Source organism: Fundulus heteroclitus, chromosome 15 (genome assembly GCF_011125445.2).
Source record: "Fundulus heteroclitus isolate FHET01 chromosome 15, MU-UCD_Fhet_4.1, whole genome shotgun sequence".
Classification (NCBI taxonomy): domain Eukaryota; kingdom Metazoa; phylum Chordata; class Actinopteri; order Cyprinodontiformes; family Fundulidae; genus Fundulus; species Fundulus heteroclitus.
Window position 1 is genome coordinate 31,435,838 of NC_046375.1, and position 22,326 is coordinate 31,458,163.

Here is a 22,326-nt window from a genome sequence, read left to right on the forward strand (position 1 = left end):
TTAAACAATTTTATGAAATACTCAAGGTAGCTCGCCTAAGAAAACGAAACTATTCCTAGATAAATACGATTTAGTAAAACTTGATGATATAGCAAAAGAGAGCCTAGAAGGACTTATAAAATCAAATGAAATAGTAGAAGCCGTCTCCAAAATTAAATCAGGAAAATCCCCCGGCTTAGACGGATTCCTGGCCGATTTTTTTAAGGCTTTCTTACCTAAATTGCTTAACCCATTATTGCAAATGTACAACCATGCAATTGAAATTGGAAAATTGCTGGAATCGTTAGAGTTAGCGCTAATAACGGTTTTGCCTAAACCAGGGAAAGACCCAAAGGTATGTAGTTCGTATAGACCTATTTCACTTCTATCTACTGACTACAAAATATTTTCGAAAATACTTGCGCTGCGTCTAGGGAAACATATCCTAGATTTAATTAATTCAGACCAAACTGGATTTATCTACAATCGTTCCCCAATTGACAACGTCAGAAGACTTTTTTACATTATATATACATCGGAAACGGATAACTCCCCAGTAATAGCTATATCTCTAGACGCAGAGAAAGCCTTTGATCGTATAGAATGGCCCTATCTGTATGACGTAATGAATAGAATGAATTTCGGATCTATGTTTTGTAAATTGGTCAAAATGCTATATAGCATTTTGACCAATTTACAAAACATAGATCCGAAATTCGTTTGTATTTGGGCCGTTGGGTTTCTACCCAACGGCCCAAATACAAACAAATAACGAAATTTCTTCTAAAATTATGCTCTCGCGCTCTACAAGACAAGGCTGTGGTCTCTCCCCCTTGTTATTTGCATTAGCGATAGAACCGCTGGTCGTGGCAATAAGGTCACACCCCTTAATCAAAGGGAAACAAATAGGAGGGGCAACTCACAAAATTTCACTATATGCAGATGATATTTTACTTTATCTAACGGAACCCAAGATATCAATACCACCACTATTTGAAACACTAAGAGATTACAGTGCAATCTCGGAATACAAGATTAATCTCAATAAGAGCGTAATCATGCTGCTTAATGTAGCCGGGAATACAATATCGAGACACAATATTCCATTCCAATGGAGCCAAGAAAAACGAACATACTTAGGCCTTCAGAACGTTCGCTCGAAGACTTTCTCACTGAACTATCTACCTCTACTTAAAAAAACAGAAGCAGAACTCAGCAAATGGGTAAATCTCCCCTTGTCATTGATAGGTCGTATAAACTGCATTAAAATGAATATCCTACCAAAGTTTCTTTTTTTGTTCCAAATGTTACCCATTGCCATACATAAATACTTCTTCAAGCAACCAAATTCAATAATGTCCAGGAACAAAACCCCCAGAATTAAGCTAAGAGTGCTTCAGGATGCACCTCAGGAAGGGGGACTGAAACTCCCTAACTTTGAGGCCTATTATTGGGCAGCACAATGTCGGACAATCTGGATGTGGAAAGCCAACCTAACGCAACCCCGCTCTTGGATACAGCTGGAACAGCACGACTTAAACTCTATGTGTCTATCTTCAATCCCATATGTCCCCTCACTGAAGCAGCTTCACACACTTACAATAAATCCACTTATAAAACAAACCTATAAAATATGGCTTGAACTATGAAAAAACTCAAAGTTACTCATCTTTATATGACAATACCCCCTTCCATAGAAACCCCCTTTTACCTGAAGTATTAAAAGATGGTATTACCCACATATGGTTCACAAGAGGCATCAAGGCGTTTAGGGAATTGTACAAAGAAGGGACGTTGATGTCATTTCAGGAGTTAGTAAATAAATAATAATCTACACTCACCGGCCACTTTATTAGGTACACCTGTCCAACTGCTCGTTAACACTTAATTTCTAAGCAGCCAATCACATGGCGGCAACTCAGTGCATTTAGGCATGTAGACATGGTCAAGAGAATCTCCTGCAGTTCAAACCGAGCATCAGTATGGGGAAGAAAGGTGATTTGAGTGACTTTGAACGTGGCATGATTGTTGGTGCCAGAAGGGCTGGTCTGAGTATTTCAGAAACTGCTAATCTACTGGGATTTTCACGCACAACCATCTCTAGGGTTTACAGAGAATGGTCCGAAAAAGAAAAAACATCCAGTGAGCGGCAGTTCTGTGGGCGGAAATGCCTTGTTGATGCCAGAGGTCAGAGGAGAATGGCCAGACTGGTTCGAGCTGATAGAAGGGCAACAGTGACTCAAATAACCACCCGTTACAACCAAGGTGGGCAGAAGAGCATCTCTGAACGCACAGTACGTCGAACTTTGAGGCAGATGGGCTACAGCAGCAGAAGACCACATCGGGTGCCACTCCTTTCAGCTAAGAACAGGAAACTGAGGCTACAATTTGCACAAGCTCATCGAAATTGGACAATAGAAGATTAGAAAAACATTGCCTGGTCTGATGAGTCTCGATTTCTGCTGCGACAGATGGTAGGGTCAGAATTTGGCGTCTACAACATGAAAGCATGGATCCATCCTGCCTTGTATCAACGGTTCAGGCTGGTGGTGGTGGTGTCATGGTGTGGGAAATATTTTCTTGGCACTCTTTGGGCCCCTTGGTACCAATTGAGCATTGTTGCAACGGCACAGCCTACCTGAGTATTGTTGCTGACCATGTCCATCCCTTTATGACCACAATGTACCCAACTTCTGATGGCTACTTTCAGCAGGATAATGCGCCATGTCATAAAGCTGGAATCATCTCAGACTGGTTTCTTGAACATGACAATGAGTTTGCTGTACTCAAATGGCCTCCACAGTCACCAGATCTCAATCCAATATAGCGCCTTTGGGATGTGGTGGAACGGGCGATTCGCATCATGGATGTGCAGCCGACAAATCTGCGGCAACTGTGTGATGCCATCATGTCAATATGGACCAAACTCCCTGAGGAATGCTTCCAGCACCTTGTTGAATCTATGCCACGAAGAATTGAGGCAGTTCTGAAGGCAAAAGGGGGTCCAACCTGTTACTAGCATGGGGTACCTAATAAAGTGGCCAGTGAGTGTAGATCACAGACAATTTTTTAAATTCATTCAACTTAGACATTATATTCAACTAAAACAGGGTGGTAAACTTTTGGCCATCAAGACACAAACCCTGGACAATGCACTGAATAGTAAGAAGGGACTCCAGGGATTTATTTCCCACATGTACAACAGTATTATGGGTCTGCTGGGAAAGGGAATACTTAAAGCGAGAGGAAAATGGGCGGCTGACTTGGGTCATAACTTTGAAAACAAAGAATGGATGGAAATATGCGAAAAAGCTCAACGCTTCTCCTACAGTAGCAAACATACGCTGACTCAATACAACCTTATACACAGAATCTATTATACTCCAGAAAGGCTACACAATATAAATCGGACAATATCCCACTACTGTCCAATGTGTAAAACTAAAGAGATTGGCTCTCTTATCCACATGTTCTGGTCCTGCTCACAATTGTCCAATTACTGGATAACAATTTTCAAAACCATATCCAAAGTGACAAAAATTGATTTACCAATTGAACCAAGGCTAGCTCTCATGGGAGACACCTCAATGCAAGTTAGGCTCATGAGAATAGCCTGGGCAATAGCCAATAAATGCATAGCTTTTAAATGGAAAAGCGAAGAAGCCCCTTTACCCTTCTTTTGGCTTAGTGAACTAGTCTCCTGTATCCCCAACGAGAGAATAATGTACAATCTAAAACATAGACCAGACAAATTTGAGGGAGTATGGGGCGGCCTGATTGAATATTTGCATACAACAGATATAGACAGTCAAATTATATAATCAAAATAAGTCATAACTGCTGATGGATAAACTGCGAGCAATATACCACTCAGGTTATTATTTTGGGTATTTCTAGTACTAAGAATTAATGGTATTTAAGTAGTATTAAATATTTTTTTTAATTTTTCTTCCTTTTAAGTATGTGTATATGCTGTATGTATAGGTATGTTTTTGTATGAGTATCTGTATGTCCGTATATATATATATATATATATATATATATATATATGCACGTATGCATATATGGAGGTGTATATGTGTTCATGTATGTATATGTATGTAGGTGGATATATATGTGTATGTACAGGTGTGCATGTACGAATGTATACATTCTATTTTTTTTTTACTTCTTTTTTGTGTGTTTTTTGTGTGTTTGTATGTATGTATATTGTGTTCAATGCATGAAGATAGAAATATATAAGTATATGTATAGAGACATAGAGACACATATATTTCTATCTTTACAAATAAGTGAAGGGTTAGAGGGAGGGAAAGTCGAAGACACAGGATGATACTTTAGAGAAGGGAGGGGAAAGGAGGGGAAAAGGGGAAAGAGGGGGAGGAAAAAAAGGGGAAAAAGAAAATGTATAACTGGTCATGTTATGTATCACTATAAGAAAATTCAATAAAAAGATAAAAAAAAGAAATAAGAAAAACAAAAGGATAAACAGGAACAAATACTTAAAAGTCATAAACTGTCAGATGCAACCTGTCACAGAGACATCATCAACCACTAAGTCATATAAACTGGGTTTATTAAACATTAGATCTCTGTCAGGAAAATCCCTTTTAATTAATGACTTCATTATTGACAATAATCTTGATGTAATGTTTTTAACAGAAACATGGTTACATGAATCTAATGAAGAACTTATTCTGTTGGGAGTCGACACCTCCAAACTACAATTTTCTTTGTGAGAGCAGACAGCAAAGGAAAGGTGGAGGAGTAGCAACATTGTTTAATGATTCACTAAAGTGTAAAAAGGTGTTTTGGGGAAAATTCGACTCTTTTGAACATTTGGCTCTCCAGGTAAAGAGCTCGGTACGAACTATGTTTAGGGACATCGTAAGAAAACGCACCTTTAAAGGACAATACCACAGAAACTTTTATTCAAGCTTACTCTGCTACTTCAACCTTGGGCTGCAACTAGAGCTAGTAGATAACTTTCATTCTAAAGTCTCAGGCATCCTTTACTGCATTGCTCCAGTTAAAGTGAAAGTTCTTTCCGGGAAGAAAAAATCTCCTTGGAGAAATGCTCCAGCAGTTAGAGGTGAAAAAAGGGAGTGTCGAAAAGCTGAACGCAGGTGGAGAAAGACTAAACTCCACATTCACTATGACATCTATAAAGAGAGACTTTACAGATATAACTTACAATTAAAAAATGCAAGAGAATCTTTCTTCTCTGAGATCATAAACACGAACATTAATAATGCTTGTGTCCTATTTGCCACAGTCGACAGGTTAACAAATCCTCCTGTGTCCGTGACTTCCGAACTCCACTCCACCAGGGCCTGCAATGAATTAGCTAACTTCTTTACTGAGAAAATCCTAAAAATTAGAGGATCACTTTGTACTACCATATCAACACCAGAACCAATGCTGTATTCAGCTGGAACCATTTCTGACAAAATGTCCCAATTCAGCCAAATAAACTACAAAAGCGTAGAGCAGATCATTCAGCAGTTCCTCCTCCTGCTGCTTTGATGTTCTACCCACAGTTTTCTTTAAGAAAGTTTTACCAGTCATAGCGTCTGATTTGACTCAGATAATAAACACGTCCCTTCTGTCAAGTGTTTTCCCCCAGACCCTAAAAACAGCAATTGTCAAACCACTGCTGAAAAAGAACAATTTAGACAAACTTCTACTCCAGAACTACAGGCCCATCTCAAACCTCCCCTTTATCAGTAAGATTATTGAAAAAGCTGTGTTTCAACAATTAAACACCTTCTTAACAATGACCAGCCGTTGACGTTTTCCAGTCTGGCCTCCGTGCTCACCACAGTACAGAGACCGCCCTTATCAAGATGTTTAATGACATCCATATAAATACAGACTGTGGAAGAACCACCGTGCTGGTACTATTGGATCTCAGTGCAGTATTTGATACTGTCGATCACTCCATCCTGTTAGAACGCCTGGAGAACTGGGTCGGCCTCTCTGGTACAGCTCTCAACTGGTTTAAATCCTACTTAAAGAACAGGGACTTTTTTTTGTATCAGTAGGTAACTTTACATCAAAGATGACAAAAATCACATGTGGGGTTCCCCAAAGGTCCATCCTGGGTCCCCTCCTCTTCAATATCTACATGCTCCCTCTAGCTCAGATCATAAGAAACAACATCAGCTACCATAACTATGCAGATGACAAACAGCTCTACATCACCATGTCACCAGGTGACTATGAACCAGTTCAGGCACTGAGTAAATGCCCAGAAGAAATCAATGCCTGGATGTGTCAAAACTTTCTTCAATTGAATAAAAACAAAACTGAAGTAATAATCTTTGGACAAAGAGAGGAGAGATCAAAAGTTAGCTCACAGCTTCAGTCGCTTCAGCTAGGAACCACTGATCAGGCCCGAAATCTGGGTGTAATGATGGACTCAGACCTGAACCTCCAAAAGCATCTAAAGACAATTACAAGGTCAGCTTTCTATCACCTGAGGAACATTTCCAGGATTAAAGGACTAATGTCTCAGAAGGATCTGGAAAGACTAATCCATGCGTTTATATTTAGTAGAATTGATTACTGCAACGGTGTTTTCACAGGTCTGCCTAAAAAGTGGAACAGCTGATCCAGAACGCTGCTGCCCGCGTCCTCACTAGGACTAAGAAAGTAGAGCACATAACCCCAGTTCTAAAGTCATTACACTGGCTCCCTGTATCTCAGAGAATAGACTTTAAAATACTTCTGTTAGTCTATAAATCCCTAAATGGCTTAGCACCTAAATACATTACAGACTTGTTATCATTGTTTCAACCCTCCAGACCACTAAGGTCTTCTGGCTCTAGCCTGCTCTGCATACCTAGAACACGAACCAAACACGGAGAAGCAGCATTTAGTTCCTATGCTCCACTTATCTGGAACAAACTTCCAGAAAACTGTAAAAGTGCAGAAAGCCTGAGTTCTTTTATATCAAGATTAAAAACACATTTGTTTAAAATTGCCTTTGACTGTTCTAGTTAAACTGTTCTACTGTTTTTAATGTTCTTTTGTTTCTACATTCTATCCCTACTTGCTTTTATTCTGTTTTATTTTCCTGTATTTTAATCATGTAAAGCACTTTGCATTGTCTCTGTACTGAATTGTGCTATATAAATAAATTTGCCTTGCCTTGCCTACTATTCCTTTTCAACATAGAACCATTCAAAGATCTGCATGTTGGAGTTAACTTAGTTCATTTTGTTCTGTAAACACAAATCTAATGCATATTCTCTTTGATTTGTACAATCTAACTAGTATGGGAAATCTTTGAAGTAGTGTTCCAACCTATCACTTGCTATCAATAGCTCCTCTATTAGCTAATAGCACAGTTAATACTGACTAAATAGTGGTTTGCAAGGGAAAACCACTCTGCCTTTTCTCCCTCCTGTTCTTTATTCTCCCAGTCTTCATTACCATTTACAAAAATACGGGTTATGCTACCAACAGTAATATTCTGACATGTATTAATATGGGACAGAGTCAAGTCAAGCAAACTTTATTATCCCCAAGGGGAAATTTGTTGTACAGACAAATTAAAAAAACAACCACAGAACAAAACAAAGAACAAAAGAGACCATGCGAACCTAGAATTGACAAGGCTAATAACAGCAAAACAAAGGGTTATTTCTTTTCATCTTACAATATGGCATTTTGTATCCCCATCTCGATGGTAAAAAGGAGAATTCTGCCCACAGACGATGGCTAAGATCATCCAAAAATGATCCATCTTTAAGGACTTGGAATTAAAGGTCACTCAGGTCATTAATAGCCAACAATCTTACTGCATGCATTGACAATACTTTGCAGCCGATTCTTATTTTTGATGGAAAATGAACCGTATGTAGCCCAGGCTTCATAAGCTGTTAGAAGTAAAAGCCTGTTGTTTAGTTTGTATGAATGTGTGAGAGAGATAGTTGGCATTTATGGGGTTAACTCCGCTGTACAGCGCATGGAGAGAGAGATGCATTGCAGTATTGTGGCTGCGCACAGCGCTCTGTGAGATAGTTGGAAGGAGGACACACCATCCGGTTGCACGAGGGGCTCTCTGCTTCGGGAAAAAGAAGTTGATACGCAAACTTAGAGAAATGTTTGAAAAAACATTGTGAGCAAATTCCAGAATCCACATTTGATGTTGCCTACTCGGCGGTCAGGTTTTTTTTTCCTGAGAGGATACGACTTGGTGACTCTCGATGCTGAGAGAGAGGCATCAGCAACACCAGTAGTCCACGATAAAGAGGATACCAGCACTGGATAGCCACCGGGCTGATTCCAAGCATCGGTTGGATTGACGGGATCCATAGAATTAGATGACGAGCCAGAACACAAGAACTGAACGAACCTCCCAAACCTGCGGTGTGGTAGGACCAGTGAAACACATTAAAGGGCCCCAACGATACTAAACGAAGAATAAACTGAGCTCATAATTTTTTTCCCAAATTTTCTTTATTTTATATTGCGCGCACTTTGTTATTTCTTCATATTGTTGTGGTATTGTTCATATTGTTCACGTTCATGGTTAACAATACATATTTTTGAACTTAAGTTGTGTGTGAGTGTGGTCAATGTTGATGTTCCATCCTGGGCTCCATGAGCGTTACCTTACAATTCTGATAATTGGTCCAAAACTGTGAACCTGAAACCCAAAATTACATATAATTCTTAATAGAAACAACCAGGGGTTACAAAACGTGGCGAGCCACCAGCCAGGAGCCCAGTATAGGTGACATCAATCTTGAATTATTGAAACATGGATTTTATCCAGAGGTCAAGTTTTAAAATACCCAACGCAGTCATTGTTGATGGAATAACTGGATTAGTTCAGGATGAAGAAGTGATTGACTTCCTCAAGAAGTATGGTGCCGTTCAGCGCACTCTTTTGGTTGATGATGAGTCTTCCGAGTTACACAAAAACCTGATCATTGACTGGAAAGTGGCTCAGCTGTAGAAGCTTTGCAGCCACTCTTACCATAGAGATACACATTAGAAGGTGATCCAAATGTTGTATACAATGTTGAAGCTTTAAGTAGTGTTTACACTTCTAAGCTAGGTAGCCGTGCTACAAAAACTTTCTTGACAGAGCTAAAAGAGCTAGCAAAGCTAAGCGGCAAAGACTATGAAGCTGTCTTAAGAGAAATGATGACACAGATCAGTAGTGATGTTGAAAGCATGCAATCTGCAGAGGAGCTGTCGCCTTTAGCACTCTGTGAGTCCCCTGTAGAGTCCCCACAGACTACCAGTCTCTTCCCAGGTCCCCCTCAGAATGACAGTGGTGAAAACAGTGCTACTTCAGCACCAGTCGTAGATGGAAGGAGGGCCCCATCCCTTTCTGCAAGTGACGTCAATCCACCAGAGGTTCACATTGTGAGGAGGGAGGATGCGGGCTCTTTATCGTCATTCCCAGTCCGACTTCGCTCATTTTCAGGGAAAATTCCCAGACCCAATAGTGAAGTAGATTATGACACTTGGCGTTCACATATTGACCTTCTCCTGAATGATCCCAGCATGTCTCCTCTTCAGGTGTCTCGTAGAATCTTGGAGAGTCTGCTTTCACCAGCAGCGGATGTGGTAAGAGGCCTAGACTCCAATTCATTGCCTTCAGTCTATCTGCAACTTCTAGATTCTGCTTTTGGTGCAGTTGAAGATGGAGAAGAGCTGTTTGCTCAATTCATGAGTACTCTCCAGGATCCAGGCGAGAAGCCATCAGCTTACCTACAGCGGTTACAGCTCACGCTTAACCAGGCTGTTAAGAGAGGTGGGGTTGCACCTGGGGAAGTAAATAAACACCTCCTTAAACAGTTTTGTAGAGGGTGCTGGGACGCTGCTCTGCTCTCTAGTTTACAACTTGAGCAGAAGAAAATCTCCCACCCCCATATTCAGAGCTTTTACTAATCCTACGTACTGAGAAGGACAGGCAGGCAGCCAAAGCGAGTCGCATGAGGAGGCATGTAGGTTCCACAAAGCAGAGAGTTCAGCTCCACTCACGAAGTGGCTGTATTTTTTAACATATAGAGAACCCAGAGACCCAGTCCAGCGCAACTGATGATCTTAAGAAGCAGGTAGCTAGCCTCCAGAGTCAGCTAACCACTTTGATTGCTCAGAAGAAGCCTAAGGGGTCTAGTGATAGGGGAGCTACAGGAAAAACCCAGAACAGAGTAGCAGCATCACACAGTATAAAACCAGATGTGACAAAGCAACCAAGAACGACCTACACAAACAGACTCAGACCCGTTGATACGGACACATAACAGTTTGCACTAATGATTCACATCTGACTTTAGTGGCTGAAAAGAGAAAACAGTTGGAGGAAAGACAGAACTACCCTGACTTACCGTTAAACTAGGTTCAGTCCCTGTCCTGGGGCAGACAGGGGCTGAAGAGAAGCAGCCACGCTCCTCAAAGAAATACAAGGTTCAAAAGTGTACCATTTCAGGACACTCTAAAAGAAACCACTCCTTTAAGCTTCCTTCCGGGTTGGTTGGTACCAGAAGTACAGCTGAAGTAACCATCAACGGTAAGCAAGTTAACTGTCTGCTTGATATGGGGTCACGGGTCACCACCGTTTCACATTCATTTTATGAACAGCATCTAGCTGAACAAGAAATCAAACCTTTGCACAATCTCTGGCTGATAGTCAACCAACTATCAGCCAGCCCATTACGGTTACCAAGCTGTGATCAAGGTCCTTGAACTCAGGTGTAGACAGGCTAGCGGTAGCCATGGCATGGTAAAGCTACAAGGGAAAAACACTGAGGTCGTTCCAGCAGGAAGAACCGTTTTTATTGAAGGCTTCGCTGTAGCTAACGACTTCCTGAATGAAAAGACTGTTGTTGAGCAATCATCTTTTCATCTACTTTGCCTGGCGGGTTAATAGTGAAGTCTTTCTTGGTTGACCTTTCCAACCAGCGATTTTTTAAGCTTCCAGTCATTATTAGTAATGTATCTGAGCATGAGGTTGTCATCCCTGCGGGGTGTAAACTCGGCGATGTTAGTACTTACCAGAGCATCTTGTACCAACAGCATGTGAATTCACCAGCCAATGCTGAGTCAGCTCAGAAGTCAAACTTGAACTTCGACTTTGGGGATTCACCAATCCCAACTGATTGGAAAGAGCGCATATTCGAGATAAAGTGCCGCATCACATTAAGCTTTCCAACGAGATTCCCTTCAAGCAGCGGCCTCGGCCACTACATCCAGCTGATGTTGGAGCTGTTTGCAAGCATATCCAAGAGCTCTTGCATGCTGGGGTAATTAGGGAATCGGAGTCACCTTTTTCGTCCCCAATTGTGGTTGTCCGAAAAAAGGACGGTACTGTCAGACTCTGCATTGACTACCGAAAGCTGAACCCGCAGACAATAAAGGATGCCTATGCACTTCCCAAGCTTGAAGACACCTTCTCTGCACTTTCAGGTTCTCAGTGGTTTTGAAGAGAAGGATAAACCCAAAACAGCAATCGTATGCCCACTGGGGTTTTGGGAATTCAATAGGATGCCACAGGGTGTGACAAACGCACCAAGTACCTTTTAAAGGCTAATGGAGAAATGCATGGGCGATATGCATTTGAAAGAAGTCTTGGTTTTCATAGACAATCTGATTGTCTTCTCAAAGACCTTGGAAGATCATGGAGCTCGACTTATTAAAGTTCTTGGTCATTTGAAGGAGTTTGGTCTAAAACTCTCACCTGAGAAGTGTTCTTTCTTCAAGACATCTGTCAGATATCTTGGGCATGTCGTTTCCAGGAATGGGGTTGGAACTGACCCAGAGAAGGTTGCTTCTCTTAAGACCTGGCCAGTCCCCCAAAACCTGCGAGAATTTAGGTCATTCTTGGGTTTTGCCGGGTACTACAGGAGGTTTGTGAAGGGATACTCTAACATTGTGAAGCCCTTGCACGGCCTGACTTCTGGGTACCCACCTCCACATAAGAAATCCAACTTGAAACATTCAACTGATCAGACTTACCATGACCCAAAGGAGCCCTTTGGCGTCATTGGACCCCTGAGTGTCAGCAGGTATTCGAGCAGGTAATTGAAGCGCTTACCACCACTCCTGTATTACACACATAGCCGTATGTATTACACACTGATGCCAGCACCAGCGGCCTTGCTGCCGTTCTTTACCAAGAACAAGATGGTCAGCTCGGAGTCATGGCTTATACGAGCAGGGGGCTATCACGGAGTGAGAGCCAGTACCCAGCCCATAAGCTGGAGTTTTTTTGCACTAAAGTGGTCAGTTGCTGAAAAATTCTATGACTATCTTTATGACTATCTTTATGGAAAAACTTCACTGTGGTTACTGACAGTAACCCATTGACGCATTGACCATTGACCCATCTTGACCACTGCGAAACTCGATGCAACGAGTTACAGATGGCTTGCAACCTTGTCTACATTTTCATTCAAACTTGTCTACAGACTGGGGAAACAAAATGCAGATGCTGACGGATTGCCACGCAGACTTCATGGCGAGCTGTTGGACGATTCCAAGTCGCAGAGGGAGAGGAAGCGGATCTGGCAGTTCACTCGTGACCATTTCGCTGACCCGGACAATATCGATGCTGTTGACCAAGCAGTTGTTCAAGCCATTTGTGAGAGGCACTTTGTCTACAGTGACAATCTTGATGTTCATAGCAATACTACTTTGGTTGAAACACTGACCACCTCCACCAGAGCGGTACCTGACAGTTATGGGAAAGAGGACCAGCTTGGAGGATTACCGCACATTCCGCACTTAACTGAGGTTGGGTTAGCAAGTAAACAGAGGGCCGATCAGTGTTTGAAGCATGTTATTCACCAATTTGAGTGCGGGGAGAAGCCACCTCCTACGCTACGGAGCGAGCTCCCAGAACTTCCACTCTTGTTGAGAGAGCTACCGCGTCTCGAGCTCCTCAATAAGGTGCTTTACCGAAGACACTTTACCGACAAACTTCTTATCAGCTAGTTTTGCCAGCTGAGCTCCGTGACATGGTCTTGATGAGCTTGCATGATCACATGGGACACATGGGTGTTGATCGTACCCTAGATCTTGTCAGAACGAGGTTTTTCTGGCCCAAGATTACTTTTGATGTTGACAAGAAAGTGAAAATGTGTGGCCGATGTGTGCACCAAAAGGCCTTGCCAGAGAAGGCTGCACCATTGGTTAATATCAATACAACAAGACCTCTTGAGTTACTCTGTATGGACTTCCTTTCTTTGGAACCCGATAGCAGATAGAACGAAGGACATCCTTGTTATCACAGACCACTTTACAAAATTTGCAGTTGCCATACCGACGCCCAACCAAAAGGCCCGAACAATGACAGAAAGTGTCTGTGGGACAATTTTATTGTACATTATGGGTTTCCAGAAAGACTCCACAGTGATCGGGGACCTGATTTTGAGTCTCGCATGATTAAGGAACTTTGCCAAGTAGCCAACATACATAAGGTGAGGACAACTCCGTACCACCCTCGTGGAAACCCAGTTGAGCGTTTCAATCGCACCTTATTGAACATGTTGGGTAATCTGGAAAATTAAGAGAAGTCTTGGTGGCGTGAGTTTGTAAAGCTGCTAGTTCATGCATATAATTGTACGAGGAACGAGGTAACGGGATTCACGCCATACGAACTCATGTTCGGCCGCCAGCCTCACTTGCCAGTTGACCTCGCTTGCCAGTTGACCTCGCTTGCCAGTTGACCTCACTTTACCGGTTACCGGTGCAAGGTGGTCAACACATGTCGCATTCCCAGTATGTTCAGACTCTCAAGTCGCGTCTTCAGCAAAGTTACAAAACTGCAACAGCAAATGCTGTAAAAACATTAAGTCAAAACAAAACAAGATACGACAAGCGTGTAACAGTTTCGGACTTGGATGTTGGAGACCGAGTTCTCATTAGAAATGTCCGCTTACGTGTAAAGCATAAAATATCAGATAAATGGGAAGCAATAGTCCATGTTGTGGTAGGTAGAATTGTGATAACTGGTCCAGAACTGTGAACCTGAAACCCAAAATTACATATAATTCTTAATAGAAACAACCGGGGGTTACACGTACCAACAAATAAAAGCAAAAGCAACAACAGAGACAGCAACACTAGTACACTGCATAAACTGCTAGGACGACTGGCTCCATAAATAAGACTTTTTAGAGTTGTTGGTGGTGAGGAGGATAGGGGGTAAACTGGAATCCCTCCACCCTCCCACCACAATCTGGGTGAGCAGACTCCTACAATTCTGCTGCTGTAGCAGCCAGTAAAAGAAATCTCAATCCATCATCTTGTACAACTAATCTCCTCAGACAGGAATACTAATGCCTCTTTTGCCTAACTGATTCATTCCTTGTCCAGTTCTGTATTCTCAACACTTTTTTAGTCTTATTTAACTGATAAGTCATGTTTACATATTTATGTCACGCAACTGCACAAATTCAAGAATTATACTTCACTGTACAGTGTTTAAAGTTTTGTTTTAAATATGTGTATAGTTTTATATCATTGCCTCAACAAATTCAGCAGTCTGGAATCATAAAGGAGCTGTCTGCCTATTCTGAAAACATTTCTAAGAGAAAAAAACAAGAGAAATTGGAACATAGAAACACAATTATACCTTGTCCTGTCAAATGCATAGGATTACCCTTTTGGTGAGCTGAGGATCTGCTTAAACTAAACAGACATGCTAGCATAACATAGTGATCTTCAGAAGACTCACTAACATCTGTGGAATAAATGTTGCCTTTTAATTCCAAATCTCTCACTAATGGATATTTGAGTATTATATAAATTGCCATTGAAGCTGTAGGCACAAATCTCAGGTTTGGGAGCTCTTGTTTTAGGCAGTGCACCTTAGATCAAAACCAGTATGGGTATTGATTTTGGGATGTATTTACTGCGTGATCAGATGATTTTATTGATATGCACTACATTAAATTAAATTCAATTCAATTCAATTTTATTTATATAGCGCCAAATCATGAAACATGTCATCTCAAGGCACTTTACAAAATCAAGTTCAATCATATTATACAGATTGGGTCAGATTATACAGATTGGTCATAAATGTCCTATATAAGGAAACCAGTTGATTGCATCAAAGTCCCGACAAGCACCATTCGCTCCTGGGGAACCGTAGAGCCACAGGGAGAGTCGTCTGCATTGTACATGGCTTTGCTGCAATCGCTCATACTGAGCAAGCATGAAGCGACAGTGGGAAGTAAAACTCCCCATTAACGGGAAGGAAAACCTCCGGCAGAACCGGGCTCAGTATGAACGGTCATCTGCCTCGACCGACTGGGGTTACAGAAGACAGAGCAGAGACACAACAAGAGAGACAAAAAAGCACAGAAGCAAACATTGATCTAGTAATCTGTTCTACATTAGATGGTAGTAGCGGGTGAGCCGTCTTCTCTGGATGATGTCACAGTTAACAGAACGCCAGACCAGGTGTACCTACTATGAAGAAAAAGAGAGAGAGCAAAAAGTTAAAAACTGAAATGACGACAGTCATTTCAATGTAATACAATGCGAAACTGGAGAACAGTAGACTGAAGAACAGTAGAAATCAGTAGAGTGAGTAAATTAGACCCTGATGTCCTCCAGCAGCCTAGGCCTATCACAACACAACTATAGAGATAGCTCAGGGTAACATGAGCCACTCTAACTATAAGCTTTGTCAAAAAGGAAAGTTTTAAGATTAGTCTTAAAAATAGATAGGGTGTCTGCCTCATGGACCAAAACTGGGAGTTGGTTCCACAGGAGAGGAGCCTGATAGCTAAAGGATCTGCCTCCCATTCTACTTTTAGAGACTCTAGGAACCACCAGCAGACCTGCAGTCTGAGAGCGAAGTGCTCTGTTAGGAGTTAGATTACGGGGTAATCAGAGCTCTGATATATGATGGAGCTTGATTATTAAGGGCTTTATACGTTAGAAGGAGAATTTTAAATTATATTCTTGATTTAACAGGAAGCTAATGAAGGGAAGCTAAAATTGGAGAAATATGATCCCTCTTGTTGATTTTCATCAGAACTCTTGCCGCAGCATTTTGGATCAGCTGAAGACTTCGAACTGCATTTTGTGGACTTCCTGATAGTAAAGAATTACAATAGTCCAGCCTTGAAGTAACAAATGCATGGACTAGTTTTTCAGCATCACCCCTGGACAGAATGTTTCTAACTTTGGCGATATTCCGGAGGTGAAAAAAGGAAACTCTGGAAACCTGTTTAATATGGGATTTAAATGACATGTCTTGGTCGAAAACAACACCAAGATTTTTAACTTTATTTACATTCCACTCTAATTTTTAATTTGGCTTTTTATTAGCAAAAAACAAGTATTGCTTTCATAAATACGTATTCTGCCAAAGTATAACAGTCGCATCAGAAATTAGAGTGTTCTCATAACTTAGAATTAGTAGTTTATAAATACATATGTGTTGGTGCACCCACTGAGTGACACCATGTTGCGTCGCCATTTCTGATTTCAGTAGCTGAAAGGGAACAAACTTGTCAGCCTTATGTGTTTTATCATATTTTTGGGACTAAAAGCCACACTTTTTTTAAATAGTTTGGCTGATACATGGAGGATAGACTTGTCGAAATTGTCACATTTATTACACTTTGCGGCTTTTGTAGTAGTTATTACGTGCTTGATGCCGAGGTTGTTTGTAATTCATTTAGGGCACCACTACATGGGTATAGACCAGTTCATTATTATTGTTTTGATGCAGGTTTATTCGCACATGCGCACTGTACTGGTAGGCAAAAGGCGAACACAATGGCGGACACAAACAGAGAAACTGACGAGTTCTCCACGTATTTTCCTTCTTTAGATAACGTATCACAAGATCGTTTTAAGAGTAAGCTGATGGTTGATGGTATCAGATTGCAAGATCCACACAGCAAAAGCCTGAAGGGACGGAGCGAGTCTGTGAAATGCTGGCCAAGTGTTCCGTACAGCGACATATACAGCTGCCTTATAAACACGGCAGGCCAGTACACACGAGAGAGCACGAAAGCCCATGAAACCACTGGACGGCTACAATTATTTTATATCGGGACATAGGCACCAGCAACCCCCGCAACTCCATGAGGGATTAAGGGGGTTAGAAAATGGATGGATGTTCAGATATGTTTGTGTAACAGCAGAAAGCGGAGTCGGACACAGACCGCGCCTCAGCAGAGAGGAAGACCCGCCCGGTAGGTTAAAAAAAACATTGTTCACTACGGATTATTTTGGTGTTTTTGTCTTGTTAAAATGGGTGGGGGTGTCGGCGATGTTGCAGCGTAAACACAGACGTACTAGCGTGCGTGAACAGGGGCGTAATGCAGCCGCTGTGTGGTGAACATTATTGCACACTGATTGCACGAAGAAAACTAAAATGATGCGGCGTGCTGCAGAGCATCGACTCCGCTTCTCCCGGCCCCGTCTAGCAATCACCACCTCCCCTCCGCCGCTATTTAAGTAGAACAATGACTAGTGCAGAATTAAGTTGTATTTACCGGAGATGAAGTGTAGACTGCAAATTCTGTCGTGGTATGATGGCTCCCACAGTCCATTGGGATTGTCTGCCTGCGCTTTTTTCATTGAAATTATCCATTTCTTTCTTCTTTCTTCATCCTTCGGTAAACGACAGAAACGTACACCCGACGATTTGGAATGCCTCTGTGTGCAACCGGGAGCACAACAAGTCGTAGGCATTGTTTAGATTCCAAAACTAACTAAAAGTACACTCTAAATCACCCGTTTTGTCATGTAGTAGACGAGAACAGTACTGTTTTTGCCTACCCGCGGGACCCGGATGTAGCGCTGACGTCACGCGTGACCTGGTCTATAAATCTTAAACAGTGGGACTTTAAAGGGTAACTCACCCTCAAGTCAACGTTTTTGGTTGATTTCTGAACAGGATTACCAACTGTAGCTTTGAAGGCAGGAGCACCAAATATGAACAAAAATGTATGTAAATGTCTGACCTTTAAGAAAGTAATAAAACAATGTCCAAAAAATTGTCGCTCTCATTATTCTGGCATTTAGAAAAAAAATACTTTGGTAATCCTAACAGACCTAAGACAGGAAAGGTTTATTTAGATGTCATGTCTGACAGTGGAAAAAAAAGCTTGAGTCTTTATATAGTGTATGCAAACTTCTGATTTCAGCTGTATGTTCATCTGTTAACTGTTGAGTTATTAATATTTTTACTTTTGTAAATGCCTTGTTGTTGTTCCCGATTATTGTAAATAAACCATCTTACTACATTGGACGACATCTTCAGCCACTTTGGCCAGGCTATCACACACCCTTTCATTGCTTATCAGTGAGAGTTGTACCTGGGGAGCCTTAGTTAAAAGTAGAGCCACCTCTGGGTTGTTTTGATCTCTGGCCAGGTCCAGAGCAGTCTGACTCGCCTAAAGAAACAAAGAAAAACATTAAAGGCAAAGTGTTCTGATTAGTCCATTCATGGGAGCTGTTATGAAAAACTATATCCTTAAAGATGCTGATAAACTGAGCACAGCTATCTACCTGGCAACAGAGAGAGACATTTTACACTTAAAGTCAAGGTCCTATATGTGGAAGACTTTCCCTTTGAAGACAAATGTTTGGTCACTGCTGTGTATTTTGAATTGTAACATTTCAAGAACCATCTGGCAGCACACATTTGCACGCATGCACGCACTTTGGATGTTGACTTTAAACTGATCTAAATGCCTCTTAGCAGGTCACTCCAACAACATCCTTATAGAACCACAGTATAATGAAAGTTAAAGCAAGTTCTTATTTACACCATTGGTGGCCAAGGATTTTAAAACAGGAGGAGTGTATGACCTTGCTAGGTTGGTACTGTCAAACAGTTTATCAGAATGCCTGAGAGGACATGTGAAAGAGTTTCATTAAGGCTGGGGGTTGTATGTTATTTAATGTCTAAAATCTTTAAATAACACAGAATAACAAGTTTAACTAGAACTGCAAGCAGTTATTAACGGGTTCCAAGCCCACCCATACCCCGCCCCTTTGAGCATGCTGGCTCCCCCTGCTCAGCCAAACGAACATGCATCTGGAACGGATCATGAATTTATATTTTGCAGGATAACAGAAATTTTTCACAGATTCGCTTGTGATCCCAAACGGTTTTCTATACAATGCATTTCACCATAGCAGTTCTCCAATATTACATAGGCACTGGTACATCTCAAGGTAGGTGTTGTTTCTTATAGTTATTACTGCAATAAAGGTGTCATCGGTGCCCCCCTACCACCTGTCTCAAACAGCTTTCCTCCTTTAGTTATGCACTTACAAAATACAGTAGTCATATTATAGAATTTGTTTTATGTTGCATAATATATCAGGTGATCATTTCAATCATAAGCAAATAAGAAGTTATATATATATATATATATATATATATATATATATATATATATACTCATTGGTGGCACTAATATTATCTCTGAGACCATTAACAGACGTTAAACGGTAGTTATCTATTACTGTATTATCTTTGTTTCACCAGCAGGTGTCAGCCAACATAATTTTCTGAAAATTCCTTTTTTGATATGTTGGTACCTAATACGAAAAATATTCATTAAAAATCAATGGTTTGCTCTAAAATTCTGAAAATATTCATGGATCTCACATAGTGCTTTATCTACTTACGTGATTTTTTTTAAATGCCCATTGAAAAAAGCGTTTAAGAGAAAAAAATATTGAACTTTATAGTCTTGCACATTTAAATTTCAATGTCTTGTAAATAAGTCAACATCGCCTGGATTTTTACCAAACTGAACTCTATGTTTAGTCTGCATGTGCTTTACAAATAGAGGCCATTGTTTTGGGGATTTAACAATATTTGTGGAAAATACATTGATTTCTCCATTTTCCAAACTTTTAAAAAATCAGAGTGTGCAACTTTCAAACACCTCAATACATGCAGTGAGAGAATTGTTACACCTTATTCAAGGAATACATCCTGAAAATCTGAGATCGTTACACCACAAAATTGATTTTTGGTAATTTCTTGAAGTTTTCAAGTTTTTTTTTCACACTTTTGGAAATAGGCCATTGTGACCAGCTGTTTGTCTGTGTGGTGTGGATGCTGCATCGCCTCTGACTTGAGGAACCTGAGGAGAGTGATGATGACAGCAGAAGGGATCATCGGGGTACCCTACCCTGCATTAAAGACATTTCACCCCAGCGCTGCCTGTCCTGAGCCCATAACATCATCAGAGACCCCTCACAACCCCACCATGGAATGTTCTCCCTGCTGTCCACTGGGAAAAGGTTTTGCAGCACCTGCTGCAGGTCCACCAGGTTTTGCAACAGCTTTTTTGTGTTGCCATCTGACTGTTGAACTGTAAACTAGAGTCTACACCGTATTTGCACATTTGCATCATTATCTGGCATTACCAATGTTAATTGCTCTCTTCTAAATGCAAGTGGCATTTCTCCCATTTCTACTAATAATGCTGCTGTTGGAGTAGTTTTAATTGCTCCTGTACATAATCTCAATGCTTGATACTGAATCCGATCTAATTTTTGTAGATTTCTCTCTGCTGCTGAATTATAAACACTACTTCCATGATCTATCACTGATCTAATTAATCCTATATATATATTATTTAGTGCTATTCTATCTGCTCCCCACTCCCTACCAATTAAGCATGTCATAATATTTATCACTTTCTTGCATTTGTCTAAAAAAAGTAGATGCAATGCAGTTTTGCATTGCATTGACTGTTGTCATTTCAGCTTTAACTTTTTGCTCTCTCTTTTTTCTTCATAGTAGGTACACCTGGTCTGACGTTTTGTTAACTGTGACATCATCCAGAGAAGACAGATCACCCGCTATTACCATCTAATGTAGAACAGATTACTGGATCAATGTGTGCTTCTGTGCTTTTTTGTCTTTCTTGTTGTGTCTCTGCTCTGTCTTTTTTAACCCCCAGTCGGTCGAGGCAGATGACCGTTCATACTGAGCCCGGTTCTGCTGGAGGTTTTTCCTTCCCGCTAATGGGTGGTTTTTCTTTCCACTGTTGCTTTATGCTTGCTCAGTATGAGGGATTGCTGCAAAGCCATGGAAAATGCAGACGACTCTCCCTGTAGCTCTATGCTTCTCCAGGAGTGAATGCTGCTTGTCGGGACTTTGAAGCAATCAACTGGTTCCCTTATATAGGACATTTTTGACCAATCTGTATAATATGATTGATTTTGACTTTGTAAAGTGCCTCGAGATGACATGTTTCATAAATTGCCGCTATATAAATAAAATTTAATTGAATTGAATTAAGACTCTTTGAATGTGTATATTCCATGTTATTCTTTCGTCAACCAAACTCCTAAAATTTGTAATTGTTTCACTGTTTCTATTTCTTGATTATATGATTTTAATTTAACATCATTAATTTTCTTCCCTGAAAAGAACATTGTTTTAGTCTTATCCACTGAGAATGTAAATCCCCATTTTAATGACCATTCTTCAATTTTAAAAATAGCTTGTTGCATCTTTTTAGTAATAAACTCCAAGTTCCCTCCTCTCTTCCACATAGCTCCATCATAAGGAAAAAGAGAAAACCCCATTCTATTATCTATATTTTGAAACACGTCATCTAGCATTATCGAAAATAATAAAGGACTTATTATACTTCCCTGTGGAGTACCATTTTCAACAATATATTTCTCAGAATGATAATTACCTATTTGAACTTGTATTTGTCTTTTAGTTAGACATTTTTTATCCACCAATACATCCTACCTGTAATACCCATCTTTATAATTTTAAATAATAAACCTTCTTTCCACAACATATCATATGCATTTTCTATATCAAAAAACACTGCTACAATACTTTCTTTATTAATTTGAGCTTTTCTGATTTCAAATTCCAATTCCTCCCTCTTCAGGTTTCTGCTCCGCTTAGAAACATCACGGGATGTGACGTCACATCCTGTGATGTGCCCAAATATGGGCAAAATGGCCACCCTGTTCACAGCTCTGAATAGTCGGAGCTCTGGAGCGGTGAACAGATCATAAAATTCATAAATTTGTTAAAAATCAACGGTTTGCTCTAAAATTCTGAAGATATTCATGGATCTCAAAGAGTGCTTTATCTAACTATGTGATTTTTTAAACGCCCATTGAAAAAAGCATTTCAGAGAAAAAAAATATTAATCTTTATAGTCTTGCACATGTGAATTTCAATGTCTTTTAAATAGGTCAAAATCGCCTGGATTTTTACCAAACTGAAGTCCACGTTTAGTCTGAATGTGTGGGACTTTCAAAAACATCAGTACATGCAATCAGAGAATTGTTACACCCTGTTCAAGGAATACACTCTGAAAATCCAAGATTGTTACACCACAAAATTGATTT

General features: G+C 40.6%; 1 protein-coding gene across 8 annotated transcripts in view; it reads right to left on the reverse strand.

Moving 5' to 3' along the window:
• The window catches only part of ankrd6b (ankyrin repeat domain 6b), a 175,388-nt gene that overhangs the window by 27,076 nt on the left and 125,986 nt on the right, over positions 1-22,326 (reverse strand). For all 8 annotated transcript variants that reach the window (XM_036147143.1, XM_036147146.1, XM_036147147.1 and 5 more), the window contains one exon: positions 18,291-18,368. In XM_036147143.1, coding sequence (XP_036003036.1) covers positions 18,291-18,368 — 78 coding nt within the window. The remainder of the gene's footprint in view (positions 1-18,290; positions 18,369-22,326) is intronic.